Consider the following 24,081-nt stretch of genomic DNA (forward strand, 5'->3'; position numbering starts at 1 on the left):
ACCAAGAATTGCAGTGTGTGACACTTATGAGCGACCTTAAACGATCGCAAAAGCGGTCAAAATAGTTTGCCGCAGAGAGGTCGTCCTGAAACAAAAAATCGTTTTCTGCTTATTAGCGATGTTGTTCCTCGTTCCTGAGGCAGCACACATCGCTGTGTGTGACACCACAGGAGCGAGGAACATCTCCTTACCTGCGGCCGCCGGCAATGCGGAAGGAAAGAAGGTAGGCGGGATGTTTACGTCCAGTTCATCTCCGCCCCTCCACTTCTATTAGCCGCCTGGCCTGTGACGTCACTGTGATGCCGCATAAACCTCCCCTTAGAAAGGAGGTGGTTTGCCAGCCAGAGCGACGTCGCAGGGTAGGTAAGTACGTGTGACGGGGGTAAGCTAGGTTGTGTGGCACGGGCAGTGATTTGCCCGTGTTGCACAACTAACGGGGGCGGGTATGATCGCTAGCGAGATCGCAGCGTGTAAAGCCCGCTTTAGTCCCCCTATGGCCCTCCATATACATTAAAATAACATGGGCTGAATCCAATTAGATTATCAGGACTGTCCTACAGTCAGTGTATGAGGGTCCCCTCAACAGATGACGTTGGGGAAAGATAAGGATCTGGCGTTTCCAATTCACCAAAACACCAAGTGTAAGGCTGGAAACACATCTATGCGAGTAAAATCAGTCCGACTGGACTGAAAAAAAACTCGGCTGATTTTAGTTCACGTTAGGTGCGAGTGCAATGCAAGTGCGATGCTATTTCTGAATAAATTAATGATTTTGCTTGCGTTTGCGACACGTGTGTTGCAGGTTTCCTACAACATCTTAACTAGATAAAAGTGATTACACATGTGTCAGTTAATTTACCTTTGGGAATGTGATGTCACATTCATCTGTTGAATATTTAATGAGCATAGTTCCTGCCACACTCACAAATGTGAACGCTGGTGCGAGTGTGTGATCCTACTTTTAATCCGCTTCCATAGGGAATCATTGAGAAAAATGGTTCGACAAAACTCGCAAAAAAAGCAGCATGCTGCGATTTTTTTTTCTCAGTCCGATTTGGACTGAGGAAAAAAATAAAAAAAGTAAAATAAAAATCGCAAATGCGAGCTGAATCATTGACTAACGTGTCCGATTCCAATGAAAGTTTCTCGCATTACTCTACTGCGAGAAACTCGTACATTGTCCCATGGGCACATACCCCAATACTCGCATAGTCATTCCGAATAGCGTGTGCAATGCAAGTCAACGGACAATACTCACAATGTAACGAGCAATCCGAATTCCACACAATTCTCTCCCACGAGTAGTACAGCATTCGGGTTACTCGTTACTTTGCAAATTTTCCCCATTGACTTGCATTGCACCCGCTATTCGGAACGATTACACTAGTATTAGGCCGGTTTCACACATCTGGCTTTTCGCCGGTTTGCCGGATCCGGCGCTCTCCCGTACAGACAATACACTACAGCGACAGCGCTGTAACTTCCGGGTCATATGTGCCGGTCACATGACAGCATGTGACCAGCGCTTGTTGCGCAGTCACTGTACTGTAGTCACTGTATGGGAGAGCGCCGGATCCGGCAAACCAGCGAAAAGCCGGATGTGTCAAACCGGCCTTAGACAGTACTCGTTAGTGTTTAGTGTGACTGGGCCTTTAGATACACTCTGAACAACTTACCAGCGATCCCAACAACGATACAACCTGATAGGGATCGCTGGTAAGTTGCTAGGTCGTCGCTGGTGAGAGGTCACACTAAGCGACATTCCAGCGATCCCACCAGCAACCTGACCTGGCAGGGATCGCTGGAGCATCGCTACACGTGGAAGCATGCTGCGCTTGGTAACTAAGGTAAATATCGGGTAACCAACCCGATATTTACCTTGGTTACCAGTGCACACCGCTTAGCGCTGGCTCCCTGCACACCTAGCCATAGTACACATCGGGTTAATTACCCGATGTGTACTCTGCTACGTGTGCAGGGAGCAGGAGCCGGCACTGACAGCTTAGAGCGGCGGACGCTGGTAACGAAGGTAAATATCGGGTAACCAAGGAAAGAACTTCTTGGTTACCCGATATTTACATTGGTTACCAGTGTCCGCAGAAGCCGGCTCCTGCTGCCTGCACATTCAGTTGTTGCTCTGTCGCTGTCACCCACAGCGATGTGCACTTCACAGCGGGAGAGCAACAACTAAAAAATGGTCCAGGACATTCAGCAACAACCAACGACCTCACAGCAGGGGCCGGGTTGTTGCTGGATGTCACACACAGCAACATCGCTGGCAAGTTGTGCCTCAGCAGCGATGTTGCTTAGTGTGACGGTACCTTAACTATTCGTACTCGCTATACTCCTAAGTGACACCCATCACCCCCCACGTCTGTACAATAAAGGTCTTTTTTACACATTCTATAGAGCGGCCTGGGCTCTTATATACAGTATTCTGGAAAGGTGTATATAAGAGCTCAGTGGTGGTGGCCGCAGCTCAAAGGGGAAAACCTGGCGACAGCTTCCCTTAAAATAATGAATGAGGTTTTATTGGTGATGACCTGACTTGTTGGAATGATGCGCTTTACAAGCAGACTTCTTATAAAAGCCTCGGCGGGGGCAGCTATACCTCTCACAACTGAGTGGAGTCATCTCTGACTACACACTTAGTAAATATAATAGGAAATTGCTAGAAATGCAATTCCCTGATTATGGAAACTGAGAACACACTTTAAAAAAAACAAAAAACCCAACAAAAAACAATATATAAATTCCCTCTGGAAGCCAAATTATGCCTGTGCATTACACACCAGACAGGGTGTAAAGTTTTATACTGGACACTTGCTGCGGCGTTCCTCCAGAAAATATAGTCGATTACGGGGGGTTATAGATTTTATTCTTACAAGACAGTCATGAAATCTTAAAAGGGGGTTGTGCTTTTTTCAATGTTTAGCCCCCCCCCCCCCAATCCCCAGGCTCCGTCACATGTAAAACATGGTAATAACTAGTAAAGAGATTTAGATTTTAGGAGTATTGTTTAAACAAAAAAAACCCCGCAATAAAAATAAAAAAAATGTACATTTAACCAATACTAAATCAGCTCAATTATCCATCCACAATTTTTTTTATGAACTGTTTTAACAGGTATAGTTTTAAAAAAAAAAAAAAAAAAAAAAAGAAGTGTGCGTAAATTATATATATATATATATATATATATATATATATATATATATATATATATATATATATATATATATATATATATATATATATATATATATATATATATATATATATATATATATATATATATATATATATATATATATATATATATATCACTTTTTTTAAACTATGCCTGTTAAAAAACAGTTCATAATAGTTGGTATTCTGAGAAATCGTGGATGGATAATTGAGCCGATTTAGTATTGGTTAAATGTACATTATTTTTACGGGTATAGTTTATAAAAAAAAAAAATTGACATATTTTATAATATATGTAAAGTGAAAGTGAAACCTTTTTTTTTGCTACGACGTTAAAATAAGTTAGTTGACATTTAACAGTTAAGGCACTTTTCAGAATAAACTTTATATACATATTTTTAAGTGATAAAAGCTCAAGTTTTTTTTAAAAAAAAAAAAAAAAAAAAAACCAAGCAAAAACCCCGATATCTTCAGAGGACGAATGTAGAAGTTGGTTAAGGGTCATTGAGGAATGACGTGCTCCGATCTGGGTGCATTCTTGTGCGTGACTTCTTAAACCATCCTTTCAAGGTGGGAATGTATTTGTGGCTGGTGGTCTCGGGTGTTGGGGTATCTAGGAATGGAAGCATTTATTCTTTCTGTGGGAAAAACACAGTGTAACATTAGGGGAACAGAAGATGTCATCCAGGACAGTAAACTGAAGGCAATAGATGGGGACGAGCACAGGGATATATGTCGGACGAGCACACAGGGATGTGTCAGACATTGTTTTGGATGGCGTTACGTACCAGTTTACTTTTGATTTCGAAGATCGAGTTTTCGTCTTTGTCGTCGATTTTGTTCGACTCGATTTGGAGGCCTCTTGAGACGCTTCCCGGACCTCAAGTCGTTCGGTCAGAGCCAATTTTTGTTGGATAGCCATCCGCAGCAAGGCATTCAAGGTCTTCTTTTCGTCCTCGGCCACCACAAGCTGGCGCTGCATGTCTTCTAACTGGTTGACATACTGGTCACATCTTAAAAAATATAAAAAAAAACCAAAACACAAAACGATCTTATCAGCTAATCGCGGTGGTTATAGGAAGCCGCTATTACAGTTAGCGGACAGAGGGAAAACAGTTTGGTGTCATACTATGGTCCTGCAGTTCTCACTACTGGGGACATAATGCTTGGTCCCCCACTCTGATAAAATACATAGCTGCATACCATACATTAGGCATGCAATTTTCTCATGGTCAGGCTTTTCTCCTATGACCAAGTCTCTGTGGGACGGACACACTCCTTTGGGCTACTACCGTAATACCATTCCCTCCTACCCCCTTGGGTGGTGATCTGTATACATCCACTACTGTTATGATTCAGTGACCGAGGAGGATCAGAAAAAGAGACCAAAACTAGGAATCCAGATTGTACCAGAGTGGTTGGAATCTCCACGAACTGCAGACCTACCACTAACACACAACTAGAAGTAGCTGTGGGACGAGCCTACGGTGACCTGGTCGACTCAACACAGCCGGAGAACTAATTATTCCTACAGAGAGAAATACAGGAAAGGCTAATCTGCCGCGGAGCAGTCCCCAAAGATATAGATAGCCCCCATATATAAGGATGACAGTGAAGTAGGAAAACACAATACACAGGTAGAGAACAGATTCAGCAAAGATGAGGCCCAAACTATGCAAATAGGAAAGGACAGATAAGAGCACTGTCTGAAGCCGTCCAATACCCTAGAAAAAGAACCAACACGCCTGATATGGAAAAATACTGAGCCCACACAGACTCTCCCCCACTATATCAGTACTCTGTGTGTTACTGGGATCCAAACACATAGTGGAGGGACTGAAATCAGTACCAAGCATGACAAAACAAAATACATAGAATATGGCACAAGGTACCCAGACATTTCCAGCAGGGAAGCCTTAGTACCCAAGCAGAAAAACAACAAAAAAGGTGGAAACCATCAGCAGAGGGACAAGGACCAACTTATCTGAAAGGAGTTCTGGTAGACACAGAAGGAAGGGCTGGCTTCAGAATGTCCTTAGCACACAGGAGACAACATTGAGCACCGGCCAGGAACAAGAGACCACTACTCAGTTATATAGGCCCAGTCAGAAGAACCAGATTGCCAATCATCTCCAGCTGCCTGGTTTCTATTCAGCAAGCAAGCTTCACTACCAGCACTGACCACAAGAGGGAGCCCCAAACTAGAACCTAATCCAAATGTATTCACAACACGTTCCCCTATATTAGTGTCAGACTGACCAGTAATTAACCCTGCTGGCTTACACCCCATAAATGTATATTTTCTACAAGTTTTCCAAAATTTGCAAAGCAACTCCTTAAATATACAATACCTGCTGGCAAACACTGAGCGCATGGATGAAAAAGTAGCAGCGTCCTCCTTCAGGGCCTTCAACTCCTGTCTGAGCTTCAGCATCATCTCAGATACGAGCGCCTTCTCGTTCTCATACTTGCTCTTCAGGTTTGACATTGCCACCTCGGCTGTCTAAAAAATGAAAAGTCAACGTCACATTAGATGACACAATATACAGTGAGACGCAAAGATCAGCCAATACTAAACATCTAGAAAGAGGGGGAACGTTACTTCTTGTGCAGTCGGCGTTCGAATGATCCAAATCTTCAGGTTTTCGGTTGACAGTCGAGGAGAAAGTTGCCCATTGTGGTCCAAGCTATGTACATCTTGTAGACTTGTGAGCTGATGAAACAGATGGCTTTACACTTGGCCATAAGTAGGCTGGACGATCAGGTCTGGAATCAAACTTTATAAGGTGGTAGGACCCCCATCTTCCCGAACAACTAAGCGCTTCTAGTAGAGGAGCAGAACTGATTGGATCTAGTACTTTTAGGTTTCTTTGGTCTCTAATATGACTGTGCCCAATAAGCTTGTCGAGTTTGGTCAGGAGACCCTCGGCCAGTCCAGAAATTATTTATACATGGACCAATAAACACAGATCTTTGAATGCAGCCTAAGGTCATGTTCACAATTAGCATAACAGCTGCCTTAGCTTTTATGGAATTCACCCTTCCCCCCCCTGAGAACTGAAAGCTTTCAATCAACCTCAGGTCTGCTGTGTTCCAGCACCTTTCTGTCCACTGGGATTTAGATGTTACCATTGACAGTCTGGTCCCCTCGCTGCAGAGAACCCTCTGTTGACATCAAGCCCATGTGATCCAGAATGGGCGGGGCCTCCGCCAACATAGCTGATACCAGGAAGCAACATTTTTCTAAGTCCACGTGGGCATGGAGTGGATTATAATAGAAGCGGGTGTCTAGGGGTAAGACCTAGTTGGGGATTTTAAAGGGGGGGCAGAAGATTATAGTGGACGGCAGAAAACATCACCACGCCCACTAACCAAGCCAGTCACGCCCATAGTTCCTTCTAGCACTGGGATTTAGCCACAATCCTGTCAATACCATTGTAGGGGCGTGTTCTTTCCCCAGTGTGCTCCTGACTGCTTATGATTGGTCAGAGTCAGAAAGGAAGTACACGCCTCCAGTGAAATCACTAACGCCCACTTCGACTTAACTTAAAAAAGGGATTCTTTGACTAGTTTCACACATCCAGCTTGTCGCCGGTTTGACGGATTCGGCGCACGCCGGTACAGTCTATACAGTACAGTGGCAGCGCAGCAACTTCCGGGTCACATGCTCCGGTCACATGACAGCATGTGATCGGCGCTTGTGCTGCCATTGTACTGTATACATTGTACTGGCGTGCGCCGAATCCGGCAAAACGGCGAAAAGCCGGATGTGTAAAACCGGCCTTAAAAAGGGAACTAGTCAACAATTTTTTTGAGTTATAAACTAAAACTAGCACATTAAGCAGAGAATTCTATGAAGGGTGCATGTGATCCCCCCCCCGACTTGTTCTTTACACCCCACAAATACCTTTTGAAAATGTCAAGCGCTGTATGGTAATCCTTGGGTCCGCTCCAATGGGCATCCTTGGTTGTGGCTTATGTCCCTCCTTTCTGCGCCGATCCCGGTCCTCTGACAATTATTGACGGTGATGACGCTTACTGCACCATCCACGACGCCAAAGTCTCACACCTGCGCAGAGACACTGCTGGCTTGGGCTGGCATACTTCACTCTGTCCTACTGCAGAATACATAGATGCGCAGGTGCGAGAGATTCAGCCTAGGTATGTGGCTGATGCAGTAGAGGTCATCCACATTGACCTTGCAAAATCTCGCGCCTGCGCAGAGACTACGCTGGTTTGCGCATGTGCATTTATGTATTCGGCTCTGCCTGTAATAGGGCAGATTGAAGTGTGCCTGCACAATTCAGCAATGTATGCGCAAGCGCAAGATTTAGCCTGGGTACGTGGGTGACGCAGGTGGCATCCATGATCAGCAGAGAAAAGCACAGGAGGGACAGGAGCCGCACCAAGGATTACCATAAGGCTATGTGTCCACGGGAGCTCGCACCTGAGGATATATCCGCAGGTTTCCCGCAGCAGCTCTCCGGAATCTGCAGCTATACATAGCTGCGGGATTCCAGCGAAATAGCTCGGTAAACCTGCGGACATTCACGAACTTGCCTCCAGAAGTCCAGGCCTCTATCTCCATAGTGGAGGGCCGGGAATTCCGCAGGTATTTCCACAGGAATAATTGACATGCAGTTATGTCTGGCTGCGGGACATGCGCAGCCGCACATACCGTAGCATGGACACAGACACTCAATGTCCTATAGGATAACATGGGGAGTGTCTACTTGCCAAAACATGCAGATTTATCTAGAAAATCCAGATAAATCCACAGGTTTTCGGCGGTAAAATCCGCGGGTACAAAGTCCCGTGGGCACAGCCTTAAGCCGAGAGATTTTCAAACGTATTTGTGGGGTTTACAGGGCGAGTTGGGGGATAACATGCACCTTTATAGAGTGCAGCACAGGTGCTCATTAAAGGCGCTAGGTTTAGTTTATAATTCAACACGTGACAGGTTCCCTTTTATAAGCACCCATCATGTGTATGGGTAAAATGAAAAAATTTGGTGACTCAATCCTACGTGTACACACACACACACAAAGAAATTAATAATGCTTTAAAAATGTAATAAAGCTGTTAATATCCTCTAAATACCCATCATATGTTTGCTGGAAATTTATGGCATCTTTGTGATTACATTTTTAAATCATTATTACTACTGAAGATATGACATTGCTTATCTTATTCCATAAAGGCTCCCGGTCACCTACCAACTGGTTGTATCTTATAAGCAGATATTACAAAGAAGTAAACCAAATTTATCTGAATATAATTAGATCTTAATGTGAAGCTTTGATGAGGACAACCTTGGATAAAAGGGTTCAGGACTCGGATATTGATGATGCTCTATTAGGATAGGTCATCAGTGAGGATTCAACACCCGGGACCCCACCGATCAGATGTCATCAGGTCCTGCAGGCGGAGACTGTACAATGCACAGCTGAGCTAAGGCCTAACCTCATGGCATGAAAATCAGAGCGAGTGGAGTGCGATAAAACATCACATTCCACTCCGACCAATATTAGCCTGTGTGTCAGCACCCATGAGCTATTATTTTCTCAGCCCTAATAGGACCGATAAAAAAGGCCCAGCATGCTGCAGGTGCAATCCGATCCTTGTTTCTCTCGCACCCATTCAAGTCTATGGGTCGAGAGGAGGCAAAAACAAAACAAAAAAAAAAAAACCCAACGCACTGCACTCGCGGTACACCGGTGTAATGCGAGTGCAGAGCAAGAATGGTAATAGCTGGCAACGGAGGAGAGAAAATCTCTCCCTCCCCAGCGCCGGCCCTCCCTCAGCGCTAGCTCACTCCCCCTCAGTGTCGGCTCCCCCCTCCACAGCTGTGGTCCGATCGCATGATTGGACCTCAGTCACAATGATACTCAGCTCCTGCTGTGCTGCCAGCGTGAGCAGAGTGTCATGGGAGGATTCTCAGTAGTCCCCGTGTGGCTTCGTCCGGATAGAGAGCCCCCGGGATAGAGAGCCCCCGGGATAGAGAGCCCCCGGGATAGAGAGCCCCCGGGATAGAGAGCCCCCGGGATAGAGAGCCCCCGGGATAGAGAGCCCCCGGGATAGAGAGCCCCCGGGATAGAGAGCCCCCGGGATAGAGAGCCCCCGGGATAGAGAGCCCCCGGGATAGAGAGCCCCCGGGATAGAGAGCCCCCATCTCAAATCAGTAATCCCTAAATGGGTATACCTGTCACAAATCAACGTGCTACACATTTTCCTTTGTACCAATTCAAATGTATGGGAATTAATAGAAAATGTGTAGCACAATTCATTTGAAAATTTTCTGTATTCCAGTTTCTCCATTAAATCACATATAGACAATAAAGGGGGAGGGGGGGAAATCCTTCAAATTGCTGGAATAAGAATAGCAGGCACATTGGCTACCTGGTTTCCAATATTTGCGCGTCCCTGTTCCAAACTCTTAACACCTTTAAAAGGGATTTTGACAGCAGATATATGTTGCTCATAGTTCGCTGTCAAGTTCCCTTTAATGTGTGTGGATTCCTGTGACAAATATATTCAGATAAATATGATAAACCGATCTGCACGGAAACTGATTAGCAAAAACCTATGAGATATATTCACATGAGGCAGATTCTTGGGAGAAAATTCTCCTACGCATCAGAATAAGGCCGGAGTCACACTTGCGAGAGTCTCACATCGCATCACCCGGCATGACCACACACTCTAACAGGAACGGGTCGGCTGCATGTATTTCTATGCAGCTGAGACGCTGCTCTCCAGAGGGCGGTAGGCCATGCCGGGTGATGAGATGGGAGACTCGCACGAGTCTCTCGCAAGTGTGACTCCAGGCTAAGGCTTGAGAATATCTGATCACAAGCCATTTAGATGTATAAAAAGCACATGTGAATATACAAAAAGGCTACAAAAGCACATCAAATCAGGCTCCATCCACACTCAAAAACACACCTAAAGGAGGATCAGGTGAGAATCAAAAAATACACAACGTTATAAAAAAAAGGAACTAGCTTAATTTATTAAATTAGCAAATAGTATAAAAAAAATACACACAACACAAATAATGGGACGACAGATAAAGGGCAGACTAAAATGTAAATAGTATAAAACCGGGAGCCCTGAGTAATACAAAATGTACCTGCTTATTAGCCTTCAGAACAGTCCTCAGGGTGGCTATCTGTTCACGCTTAGTGCTCAGCAAAGCTTTTAGTTTCATGATTTCTTCCACCAACACTTCCTTCTCCTTGTCCATTTCAGAGGTTATGGTTTCGAGCGAGGTGTGGTGCCAAGACACGGCCAGGGCGCCCTGGAGATGCTTGATCTGGTCTTTAACGATGGCAACGAGGTGAGTGATGCTGAGAGGTTCTCTAGCGGAGTCACCAAAATCTGAGCCTACGGAGGAGTCGGGGCTACTTAGAGGCGAGCGCTCGCCACTATGAAGGTCTGTGCTCCTCTCCAAGTCGGGGCTCACCAGAAGTTTACCGAAAAAGTCTGAAGATTTGCGCTTTCTAAAATGGAACTTGGCCCCTTTCCCATCCCGGAAGTAATCGAGCATGACGCGGTTGGGCGTCAGGTTATTGCGCATACAGACGTGGTTGTAGAGGTGGGCCAGCTCTTCGATGAAGGACAGCAGCTCGTCCTGAGCCAGGGTCAGCTTGCTTTGAAAGTCGCAGTAAGATCTCCTCGCCGCCCTCAGCTCCTCCTGAAGAACAGACATGAGTCCTCGATCATCGCTCTCCAATCTCACAGAGGTGTGGAGCTCCTCGGCCAACACCCGCTTGCCGGTCTCCCACTCTTGTTTCTCTTCTCGGTACCTCTTCTCGCACATCTCGTATCTTTGCACGACTTCTTTCAGCTCTCGCTCAAGTTTTAACATTTCCGCTCCTTCTTGTCCACAGGTACATATGGTACTATTATCTCCGTTATCCAGCTGGTGTTTGGGGTTGGCGCTTTTCTGGAGAGTTTTCATTTCTTCAACCAGCTCGGCGTTTCTTTGCTGCTCGCTACATAGGTCCTTGCTCATCTCGTCCAGGTTCCTCCTGATTTCTTGCATGTTAATCTCCATGTTGGACTTCTCCCGATCAACCTGCAGGACAGCAAAGAGGGCATTAAGGATGGAGGTACAACTACGCCAAACATTAATACACCTGGACATCCAAGTGCCACTACGTCAAGAAACACTCCAATCTATACCGCCAACACTACAAACCATTGAAAAATTCAGTGGAGGCCCAAAAGTTGGTTTCCCACCATCCCTTTACCCTCCATAGAAATAGTTGATTAAAGTCTGAAAAATTAAGGCTTTTTTTCTTCTTGAACAGGGGCAAAAACCTAAGTTTCTCTATAGTCATAGCGTAGATTTGGGCAGAGGGAGAAAGGTTTAACTAGTCAATAGGATTAGGCATGTAGAAACTCAACAGGCCTGATCGTTGTTTCCCCAGACATCCTTTCTCCACCTCCAGTTTGTGAAGATAATCAAGATAATCCCTTTATCTTTTTTTTTGGTCTCGACTAAAGCTGGTGTCACACTAAACGACAGCGACAACGACGTCGCTGTTACGTCACCATTTTCGGTGACGTAACAGCGACCTTGTAAGTCGCTGTTATGATCGCTGCTTAGCTGTCAAACACAGCAGAAGCAGCGATCATAAGGTCGCTGTGCTACATGTTCAGAGAGCAGGGAGCCGCGCTTAGCGCTGGCTCCTTGCTCTCCTGCAGCACACATCGGGTTAATTAACCCGATGTGTGCTGCAGCTACATGTCACAGTTCAGAGAGCAGGGAGCCGCGCTTAGTGCTGGCTCCTTGCTCTCCTGCAGCACACATCGGGTTAATTAACCCGATGTGTGCTGCAGCTACATGTCACAGTGCAGAGAGCAGGGAGCCGCGCGCACTGCTTAGCGCTGGCTCCTTGCTCTCCTTGCTACAGTATGCATCGGGTTAATTACCCGATGCATACTGCAGCCACATGTCACAGAGCAGGAGCCGGCGCTGGCAGCAAGAGCGGAGGCTGGTAACCAGCGTAAACATCGGGTAACCAGGGAAAGGTCTTCCCTTGGTTACCCGATGTTTACGCTGGTTACAGCTTACCGCAGCTGCCAGTGGCGGCTCCTGATCGCTTCATTTCGTCGCTCTCTCGCTGTCACACACAGCGATGTGTGTGTCACAGCGGGAGAGTGACGACCAAAAAATGAAGCTGGACATTCAGCAACGACCGGCGACCTCACAGCAGGGGCCAGGTCGTTGCTGGATGTCACACACAGCGACAGCGACGTCGCTGCAACGTCACAGAAAATGGTGACGTAGCAGCGACGTCGTCGTCGTCGTTATGTGTGACACCAGCTTAAAATATCACCTTAGGGTGGTGTCACACACAGCGACGACGACAATGACATCGCTGCTACGTCACCATTTTCTGTGACGTTGCAGCGACGTCCCGTCGCTGTCGCGGTGTGTGACATCCAGCAACGAGCTGGCCCCTGCTGTGAGGTCGCCGGTCGTTGCTGAATGTCCAGCTTCATTTTTTGGTCGTCGCTCTCCCACTGAAGCACAGATCGCTGTGTGTGACAGCGAGAGAGCGACAAAATGAAGCGAGCAGGGAGCAGGAGCCGGCGTCTGGCAGCTGCGGTAAGCTGTAACCAGAATAAACATCGGGTAACCAAAGGAAGACCTTTCCCTGGTTACCCGATATTTACCTTCGTTACCAGCGTCCGCCCTCGCTGCCAGTGCCGCCTCCCTGCTCTCTGCACATGTAGCTGCAGTACACATCGGGTAATTAACCCGATGTGTACTGTAGCTAGGAGTGCAGGGAGCCAGCGCTAAGCAGTGTGCGTGGCTCTCTGCACATGTAGCACAGCGACGCATGTCGTTATGATCGCTGCTGCGTCGCTGTGTTTGACAGCTAAGCAGCGATCCTAACAGCAACTTACAAGGTTGCTGTTGCGTCACAGAAAATGGTGATGCGACATCGTTGTCGCGGTCGCTATGTGTGAACCCAGCTTTAGACTGCAGTTTAATCCACTGTGTAAACTGTAGGAAGTCTGAGGACTGACTTTGCACTAAAGCCCCCGTCACACACAGAGCTTGATAGCGAGATCGCTGAAACGTCACAGGTTTTGTGATGCATCAGCGACCTCGCCGGCAATATCGCCGTGTGTGACAAGCTGCAGCGAGAGGGCCCCTGCTGCGAGGTTGCTGCTCGTGACAACGATCAGGACCATTTTTTGCTCGTTTGGCTCCGCTGTGCAGCACGCATTGGGTGTTTGACGCCGGGAGACCAACGAGCGCCAGTTCTGAGTATGCAGGGAGCAGTCGTTACACGGGTCGCTGGTGGCTGTGGAGATCTGCCTGATTGATAGCCCAACAGTGACCATGTAGTGACATTCCAGCGATCCCTGCCAGGTGTAATGGGACCCTCAGACTACTGTTTAATCCACTGTGTAAACTGTAGGAAGTCTGAGGACTGACTTTGCACCAAGTGTCATTGGGAGAATGGGGGGATGGGGGGAGAGGAAGAGGAAGAGGAGATTATCTTCACTTTGGGCCAAGTCCCCTCTAGTTATCAGAACAGATTACATCTGTCTTATCAGTACATATGGCAGCATTGGCTTTTTGTGCTGAACAATAAACAACAACAACAACAATATTATTATTAATAAACACACACACACACACACACACACACACACACAGTGAGGTGTGAAATATATGTGACGCCCTGGACTAGCCAGGTAGTCACAGATAGCGCCCCGCACAACACCAGTCCCACACTAGTTAAACACTAGGTAACATCAGCCAACCACATAAAACCTAGTCACCTCCTGCAGAGCTTAATGGACACACCAGGGGGTGGAGCCAGGCGGTTGGCCACACCCACCAAGGAGTTCAGAGGGCCTGAGGCAGGAAACACAGCACAGATCAGTTTGGAGTTAGGAGTGGAGGAGAATGACAGGTGTGAAGGTCGTAGCCCGCACACCTTGGCTAGGAGGCAGACGGTGGCCTACAGGAGCCGAGAAGACGGCTCGGTGGACCGGGACAGTGTAGTGGCCCTCTGGTACAGACCCGTGAACCGACTGGAAACCGGAGCACACGGGGGTACTCAGACCCTGAAACAAGTTCCAGAAGCCACTGGCCAGAGTTAAAAATTTACTGATTGCGGTCTGGACTGTCCTGACTGAAGACAACAGCCCACCGAGGGGGATAGAAAGCCACCGCACAGGCAGAGAGATCCCACAGGCCAGCGTATGTGGGCAAACGGGCTTTCCAGACATACCTACAGCCGGGGAGCGGACTCCCGTCGCTGAAGCGCAGACAGTCTACACATACACTACACAGTGCAGGAGAAGGGCAAAGACCACCAAACCGGATGGGGGACCAGACAGCCAGCTGCAGGCACCAACTACCATCAACTTTGTTTACCAGAGACTTTGTGTGTGTCAATAACAGTGAGTACAACAGTGCCATCCGGCTGCGCACCGCCAACTACTTCTCCCCAACGGGTCCTGGGGCCATCATCCCTGCCCACGGAGGGGTTAACATCTTGCTGCATAACCATCTCCACCGGGTGCCCCGTAACTGCAGCGGTGGTGTCTACACCTTCACTGCATCCCGTGGGTGGCGTCATGAACTCAAACACAGCTCTGGCCGTACACCTACCTACCACCCCCCTACGTAGCGCCAGCATCCTTTCAGAGCGAAGTGACCCCGGGTCCGGAGGCGCTTGAGCCACCCACCAACGAGCCCGGATCCGAGCGGCTCGGCTGCAGTCGAGCGGTACACATAGTTATGTGTAATATATACACACAAAATACAAATATATATATATATATATATATTTGTATTTTGCATGTATATATTACACATGCATATACACATTGTATTATACATTCATTGTATATGTATATTTCACACCTCACATTAATCACGTCTCCCGGAGGAGGTTATCTACACGCCGCCATCATTGCTTCCATTGCTCCTTACTTGAAAAGCAAAAACTGAGACGACTAATATTTACATTGAGATAATTGAGCTCTAAGGGGTGCGTCACACACAGCGAGATCGCTGCTGAGTCACGGTTTTTGTGACCTCATTAGCGATCTCGCTGTGTGTGACACTGAGCAGCGATCTGGCCCCTGCTGTGAGATCGCTGCTCGTTACACACAGTGCTGGTTCGTTTTTTTATTGTTGCTCTCCCGCTGATAAGCACACATCGCTGTGTGTGACAGCGAGAGAGCAACAATCCTGAATGTGCAGGGAGCAGGAGCCGGCGTCTGACAGCCTGCGGTAAGCTGTAACCAAGGTAAACAAGGTGGTTACCCGATATTTACCTTCGTTATCAGCCTCCGCAGCTCTCACGCTGCCAGTGCCAGCTCCTGCTCCCTGCACACGCTAAGCTAAGCGGTGTGCGCTGGTAACTAAGGTAAACATCGGGTAACCATACCCGATGTTTACCTTAGTTACCAGTGTCCGCAGCTTCCAGACGCCGGCTCCATGCAAGCACAGCGTCGCTTGCACGTCGCTGCTGGCTGGGGGCTGGTCACTGGTCGCTGGTGAGATCTGCCTGTTTGACAGCTCACCAGCGACCATGTAGCGACGCAGCAGCGATTCTGACCAGGTCGGATCGCTGCTGCTTCGCTAAAGTGTGAAGGTACCCTAAGGTGAACTATGACATCTCTGCAAACACCGATAGCAATAAGACAATGCCGAGACAGAAAACGCTCCTCCATCCCATCGTCGTCGTGTTGGGGGGCTTCTGTGATTTCTATATTCCAAAAACATATTTGTTACGTGTATATAGGGATTTGGCAGTTGCATTCCCCTCCCCCCCCCCATATACAGCCATGTGAAAGTTGCTCAACAGTTGTGGGTCATATGATGAAATAGCATTTCCTACAGGAAAGAAAAACAGGCAGTGATACTCCTGTCACCCGCGGTTAGACCCTCCTCAATCTAAAAAGGGCAGCAGCTCATTTTTTCCAGCAATGCATGTGCCAATGTGATACCCAGATGTGGCACGCACGCGCACACACACACACACACACACACACACACACACACACACACACACACACACACACACACACACACACACACACACACACACACACACACACACACACACACACACACACACACACCTCAAGCCTTTTTGTTTACAGGACAGATTTCTGCCCTTAAACAAGCACACGACCGCTCTGTCCCAACACCGCATGATGACGCGGGGCAACGTGCTGCCGATAGCAATGATTTCACCCCCTGCATGACAGATCTGGCCACTCAATTGATACTTTTGCTCATTCGTCGCCATATGATACGATTGTCAAACGAGCATTCGTAAGAATGGTTGTTACCAATCAGTCCATGTAAACAGGACTTAATCGTTTATGAACTTTTCAGAATAAGACCGGTTTCAGACGTTCGTGTTTAATCAGGTACTAGTCACACGTGCATGGTAATGGTCACACGTGTGACATCCGTGTTTGCAAATGTGTAACAGGTACCAGAGAAAACACAGATCTGTGAAATAAAAAAAGATTTTCCATATTTACCTGCCGTCTATGGCTCTGCTGCCTCCCGCTCCTGACCCCCGCTCATTATAGTCAGATTATTCACTGCACTCAGGACCTTGAAGTCGGAGCATCACGGTGACAGCGCTGGGTACAGCACTGCTGATGACAGCACCGCAAGGACAGGTGAGTATTCTGCAAGCACAGTGACATCCAGGAGGTCATCGGAGTTCACAATGAAATCTGAAGACCCCGCGCTACACAGCTTCACGGGTACAGAGTTCATTGGGAACTGTGAGGAGTCCCCGATGGACAGACAGCCAGCTGTATATTCACCCAGCGATATGGTCCCCGGCACTGAAGCCCTCGAGCTTCTTGCACTTCTAGCTCTACAGGGCACCGAATATTCAGTGAGTATAATGAGCGGGGGTCAGGAGCGGGAGGCAGCAGAGCCGGAAATAGCACCGCTGGGGAGAGGTAAATATAGAAAAAAATTTTTATTAAAAAAAATGTGTTTTCTCCGGTACGTGTCACACGGATCACATCAGTGTGCGATCCGTGCAACACCCGTGCTGCCGGAGAAAATACGGACATGCCTACGTGTGTGCGGGGTCATGAGAGGTCTCACGGTCCATGTGAAAACACGGCCATGTGAGTAACAGCAAACAACATGGGTACACGTGACATCTGTTTTAAAAACTGATGTCACATGTACCTAAAACACGGACGTCTGAAACCAGCCTAAGGGACGGCATTTTCCTCCACTGAAGGCGCTCTCTCTCCAATTTGCATTCTACTCTGAGCTGGGGAGAGGAAACAATCTGCTGGGATGTCTCACATACACCGCACACGGGGATGGATTCCTGCTGTTTTCCTTAATTAGTATCCAGACAGAAGCATAGCCAAAAACATACAGCAGAGCTGAGGAGATCAGAATCCAGCTCTGGGGTGAGGTAAGAGACTTGTCAGAAAGCTCAGAACAAACTGTCTCCTACAGTTCCGAAATAACTGGGGACTCGCTGTACTGTGGATTTTTGAAAAATCCATGGAATTTCTGCGAAAAAAAATCGCGGCAAGTTGTACGCAGCATGGGCACATAGCCTTAAGGTGCATTTACACTGCACAACTTGCGGCATTTAACAAATCACTGACTGGTTACATGTTTGGTGATTGGTTAGTGGTCGGTTTGGACTGGCTAACCAGAAAGTAAATGCGCACACATTGTGGGTTTTTTTACATCAGTATTTGTAGCCATTAGTCCTGTTGTCAGCAGCATTAGTCTTGCCAAGAATGGTTACTTCTAAGGAGGCTTAAAAACACTTCACCTGACGAATGAATATTTTGGTGGTACATACATACATACATACATACCACGTTTCCCCAAAAAATAAGACCTACCCTGAAATTAAGCCCCAACATCTTACAGGATTTTGTAGTGCGCTTGAAACATAAGCTCTACTCCAAAAATAAGCCCTAGTTACAGTCACAGACTGTTAGTGGGGAGTCAAACTTCGCAATTTACCAGGGCCCCACCCTTAGGGACCCCAGCAGATGTATTCTGAGGTTAAGATGGTCAGATGGTTAAGGAACTTTGATGACTTCATAGCCATGTAATCACATTTCTCTTAATTGCAGAAGTCTAAGGGGTACTTTGCACACTACGACATCGCAAGCCGATGGTAGCGATGCCGAGCGCGATAGTCCCCGCCCCAGTCGCAGCTGCGATATCTTGTGATAGTTGCCGTAGCGAAAATTATCGCTACGGCAGCTTCACATGCACATACCTGCCCTGCGACGTCGCTCTGGCCGGCGACCCGTCTCCTTCCTAAGGGGGATAGTCGTGCGGCGTCACACGGCAGGCGGCCAATAGAAGCGGAGGGGCGGAGATGAGCGGAACATAAACATCCCGCCCACCTCAGTCCTTCCTCATTGCAGCCGGTACGCAGGTAAGGAGATGTTCCTCGCTCCTGCGGCTTCATACACAGCGATGTGTGCTGCCGCAGGAACGAGGAACAACATCGTAACATCGGTCCTTCTCAAATTATGGAAATGACCGACGCTACACCGATACGATTGACGCTTTTGCGCTCGTTAATCGTATCAAAAACAATGTACACACTCAGATGTCGACAGCGACGCCGGATGTGCGTCACTTTCGATTTGACCCCACGGACATCGCACCTGCGATGTCGTAGTGTGCAAAGTACCCCTAAGGGTATGTGCCCACAATCAGGACTCCCTGCGTCCTATAAGCAGCGGGTCCTTACCTGTGGGGCCGAGAGTCTCCTCCACAGGAGACCACAGCTGCTCGTACCCATGATCAGTGTTCAGTGCGCTGCGGTCTCTCGCTTGTCTTCTCCCTATAGAGGACACATGTGAATCCGCAGCAAAAAATTGACATGCTGCGGCTTGGTCAACTACACCGCAGGTCAGTGTCTGCTGCGTAAAAAAAAAAAAAAAAAAAAGTATAGTGGGCATGGGATTTCTAGAAATCCCATCCACTATACTTTTACAGTACAACGCAGTGTTTTGGACGCAGCGAAAACACACTACATCCAAAACGCTGCAAACAATGATTGTGGGCACGCAGCCTAAAGGCACTGAACAGGAGATATGCCAGTCTTGCATAAAAGCCTTAGGGGGAAAGGGGAGCAAACGGACATTTCACAGGGCCCCCAGGGTTTATATCTTGATAACACTGCTTTGGGACCTTTGTGATATCATATCATGTGACCAATGGTCATTGCAGGAATGTGAAGCTAAAAAGAGTAGACAGGCTGGAATTCATGCATGTATGTGTATAGTGCATGCATATAAGATAGATAATACATACAATGCTGTGCAAATTAATTGGGACAAAGCATTTTTTTTAAAAAGTAAAATCGTAAGTTGGTTACCAGTCAGTGATTCAAACCAGTCTTAACTGCTTTGAACAGATGAGTGTACAACCTTGAGTAACAATGTGGTTTGACTGGTTTTAGTCAGAAAGAAGGGAATTTTGTTTACTTACCGTAAATTCCTTTTCTTCTAGCTCCAATTGGGAGACCCAGACAATTGGGTGTATAGCTTCTGCCTCCGGAGGCCACACAAAGTATTACACTTAAAAGTGTAAACCCCTCCCCTCTGCTATACACCCCCCGTGCATCACGGGCTCCTCAGTTTTGGTGCAAAAGCAGGAAGGAGGAAACTTATAAATTGGTCTAAGTTAAATTCAATCCAAAGGATATTCGGAGAACTGAAGACCATGAACCAAAAGAACAATTCAACATGAACAACATGTGTACACAAAAGAACAACCAGCCCGAAGGGAACAGGGGCGGGTGCTGGGTCTCCCAATAGGATCTAGAAGAAAAGGAATTTACGGTAAGTAAACAAAATTCCCTTCTTTGTCGCTCCATTGGGAGACCCAGACAATTGGGACGTCCAAAAGCAGTCCCTGGGTGGGTAAAAGAATACCTCAATAAAAAGAGCCGAAACGGCCCCCTCTTACAGGTGGGCAACCGCCGCCTGAAGGACTCGCCTACCTAGACTGGCGTCTGCCGAAGCATAGGTATGCACTTGATAGTGTTTCGTGAAAGTGTGCAGACTAGACCAGGTAGCTGCCTGACACACCTGCTGAGCCGTAGCCCGGTGCCGCAATGCCCAGGACGCACCCACGGCTCTGGTAGAATGGGCTTTCAGCCCCGAAGGAAGCGGAAGCCCAGAAGAACGGTAGGCTTCAAGAATCGGTTCCTTGATCCACCGAGCCGAGGTTGACTTGGAAGCCTGCGAACCCTTACGCTGGCCAGCGACAAGGACAAAGAGCGCATCTGAACGGCGCAGGGGCGCCGTGCGAGACACGTAGAACCGGAGTGCCCTCACTAGATCTAATGAGTGCAAATCCATTTCACATTGGTGAATTGGATTAGGGCAAAATGAAGGTAAGGAGATATCCTGATTGAGATGAAAAGGAGATACCACCTTAGGGAGAAATTTCGGGACAGGACGCAGAACCACCTTATCCTGGTGAAAAACCAGGAAGGGGGTTTTGCATGACAGCGCTGCAAGCTCCGACACTCTTCGGAGTGATGTAACTGCCACTAGAAATGCCACCTTCTGCGAAAGACGTGATAAAGAGACATCCCGCAGCGTCTCGAAAGGTGGTTTCTGAAGAGCCGTTAGCACCCTGTTAAGATCCCAGGGTTCCAGCGGATGCTTGTAAGGTGGGACTATGTGGCAAACTCCCTGCAGGAACGTGCGGACCTGCAGAAGCCTGGCCAGGCGCTTTTGAAAAAATACGGATAGCGCCGATACTTGTCCCTTGAGAGAGCAGAGTGACAAACCCTTGTCCATTCCGGATTGAAGGAATGAAAGAAAAGTGGGTAAGGCAAACGGCCAGGGAGAAAAACCATTATCAGAGCACCAGGATAAGAAGATCCGCCAAGATCTGTAATAGATCTTGGCGGACGTTGGCTTTCTGGCCTGTCTCATAGTGGCAATGACATCCTGAGATAATCCTGAAGACGCTAGGAGCCAGGACTCAATGGCCACACAGTCAGGTTGAGGGCCACAGAATTCAGATGGAAAAACGGGCCTTGTGACAGCAAGTCTGGGCGGTCTGGAAGCGCGCACGGTTGACCCACCGTGAGATGCCACAGATCCGGGTACCACGATCGCCTCGGCCAATCTGGAGCGACGAGAATGGCGCGACGACAGTCGGACCTGATCTTGGGTAACACTCTGGGCAGCATCGCCAGAGGAGGAAACACATAAGGCAGTCGAAACTGCGACCAATCCTGAACTAATGCGTCCGCCGCCAGAGCTCTGTGATCTTGAGACCGGGCCATGAATGCCGGGACTTTGTTGTTGTGTCGTGACGCCATGAGATCGACGTCCGGCGTTCCCCAGCGGCGACAGATCTCTCGAAACACGTCTGGGTGAAGAGACCATTCCCCCGCGTCCATGCCCTGACGACTGAGAAAATCTGCTTCCCAGTTTTCTACGCCCGGGATGTGAACTGCGGAGATCGTGGAGGCTGTGGCTTCCACCCACTGCAGAATCCGCCTGACTTCCTGGAAGGCATGACGACTGCGCGTGCCGCCCTGGTGGTTGATGTATGCGACGGCAGTGGCGTTGTCCGACTATACGGATCTGTCTGCCCTCCAGCCACCGATGGAAAGCCAATAGGGCTAGATACACTGCCCTTATCTCCAGAACATTGATCTGAAGGGAAGACTCTACCGGAGTCCAGGTTCCCTGAGCCCTGTGGTGGAGGAAAACCGCTCCCCACCCTGACAGGCTCGCGTCCGTGGTGACCACAGCCCAGGTTGGGGGTAGGAAGGATTTTCCTTGCGATAGAGAATTGGGGAGGAGCCACCACTGAAGAGACGTCTTGGTTGCAAGGGAAAGAGACGTTCCTGTCGAGGGAAGTCGACCTCCTTTCCCATTTGCGGAGAATGTCCCATTGGAGTGGCCACAGATGGAATTGTGCGAACGGCACTGCCTCCATCGCTGCCACCATCTTCCCCAGGAAGTGCATGAGGCGCCTCAAGGGGTGTGACTGACCCCGAAGAAGAGATTGCACCCCTGCCTGCAGAGAAAGCTGTTTGTCCAGCGGTAGCTTGACTACCGCTGACTGTGTATGAAACTCCATCCCGAGGTAAGTCAGTGATTGGGTCGGTGTCAACTTGGATTTTGGGAAGTTTATTATCCACCCGAACTGCTGGAGAGTCGCCAGAGCGACGGTAAGGCTGTGTTGACACGCCACCCGAGAAGGTGCCCTGACTAGGGGATCGTCTAAGTAGGGAATCACCGAGTGGCCCTGAGAGTGTAGGACCGCCACAACGGATGCCATGACCTTGGTGAACACCCGTGGGGCTGTCGCCAGGCCGAAAGGCAATGCCACGAACTGAAGGTGTTCGTCCCCGATGGCGAAACGCAAGAAGCGTTGATGTTCGGGTGCGATCGGCACATTGAGATAAGCATCCTTGATGTCGATCGATGCTAGGAAGTCTCCTTGTGACATCGAGGCGATGACCGAGCGGAGAGATTCCATCCGAAACCGTCTGGTGCTCACGTGTCTGTTGAGCAGTTTGAGGTCCAGAACGGGACGGAATGATCCGTCCTTTGGCACCACGAACAAGTTGGAGTAAAAGCCGCGACCACGTTCCTGAAGGGGAACAGGGATCACAACTCCTTCTGTCTTCAGAGCATCCACTGCCTGAAAAAGTGCGTCGGCGCGAGCGGGGGCCGGAGAGGTTCTGAAGAAACGAGTCGGAGGACGAGAGCTGAACTCTATCCTGTAACCGTGAGACAGAATGTCTCTCACCCATCGGTCTTGAACATGTGGCCACTAGGCGTCGCAAAAGCGGGAGAGCCTGCCACCGACCGAGGATGCGGTTCGGGGATGCCGAGAGTCATGAGGAGGCCGCCTTGGAGGCAGTGCCTCCGGCGGCTTTTTGGGGGTGTGACTTAGACCGCCATGCATAGGAGTTCCTCTGGCCTTTCTCCGGCCTGCTGGACGAAGAGGATTGGGACTTGGCAGAGGGACGAAAGGACCGAAACCTCGATTGAATTTTCCGTTGCTGAGGTCTCTTAGGTTTGGACTGGGGTAAGGAGGAGTCCTTTCCCTTGGATTCCTTAATAATCTCATCCAATCGTTCGCCAATCGGTCGCCAGAAAACGGCAAACCGGTTAAGAACCTCTTGGAGGCAGAGTCTGCCTTCCATTCGCGCAGCCACATGGCCCTGCGGACTGCCACAGAATTAGCGGATGCCACCGCTGTACGGCTAGCAGAGTCTAGAACTGCGTTCATGGCGTAGGAAGAAAAAGCTGACGCTTGAGAAGTCAAAGACGCAACCTGCGGAGCAGAATTACGTGTGACCGCATTAATCTCAGCCAGACAAGCTGAGATAGCTTGGAGTGCCCACACGGCTGCAAAGGCCGGGGCAAAAGACGCGCCCGTGGCTTCATAGATGGATTTCACCAGGAGCTCTGCCTGTCAGTGACATCTTTTAGCGATGAACCATCTGCAACCGATACCACAGATCTAGCCGCCAATCTAGAGACTGGAGGATCCACCTTGGGACATTGAGCCCAACCCTTAACTACGTCAGAGGGGAAGGGGTAACGTCTGGCAGTAAGGCACTTAAGTAAAGCGCTTGTCTGGAACCGCTCTGGGCTTCTGGACAGCATCTCTGAAGTTAGAGTGATCGAAAAACGCACTTCGTGTACGTTTGGGGAACCGAAACTGGTGTTTCTCCTGCTGAGACGCCGACTCCTCTACAGGTGGAGGCGGGGGAGATAGATCCAACACCTGGTTGATGGACGAGATAAGATCATTTACTAAAGGCGTCCCCTTCAGGTGTATCAAGATTGATGGCAACGTCAGGTTCAGAGCCCTGAGCTGCGACGTCCGCC

The 24,081-nt window shown here is 48.7% G+C and overlaps 1 protein-coding gene across 2 annotated transcripts in view; it reads right to left on the reverse strand.

The window, feature by feature from the left end:
- Positions 1 to 3,622: 3,622 nt before the first annotated feature.
- The window catches only part of LOC142251411 (protein bicaudal D homolog 2-like), a 60,106-nt gene continuing 39,647 nt past the window's right edge, over positions 3,623 to 24,081 (reverse strand). For both annotated transcript variants that reach the window (XM_075324185.1, XM_075324186.1), the window contains 4 exons: positions 10,319 to 11,266; positions 5,538 to 5,689; positions 3,975 to 4,199; positions 3,623 to 3,824 (listed from right to left, as the gene is read on the reverse strand). In XM_075324185.1, the coding sequence (XP_075180300.1) occupies position 3,824; positions 3,975 to 4,199; positions 5,538 to 5,689; positions 10,319 to 11,266 (1,326 nt within the window). In that variant the 3' untranslated portion in view covers positions 3,623 to 3,823. The remainder of the gene's footprint in view (positions 3,825 to 3,974; positions 4,200 to 5,537; positions 5,690 to 10,318; positions 11,267 to 24,081) is intronic.

Source organism: Anomaloglossus baeobatrachus, chromosome 9, assembly GCF_048569485.1.
Source record: "Anomaloglossus baeobatrachus isolate aAnoBae1 chromosome 9, aAnoBae1.hap1, whole genome shotgun sequence".
NCBI lineage: Eukaryota > Metazoa > Chordata > Amphibia > Anura > Aromobatidae > Anomaloglossus > Anomaloglossus baeobatrachus.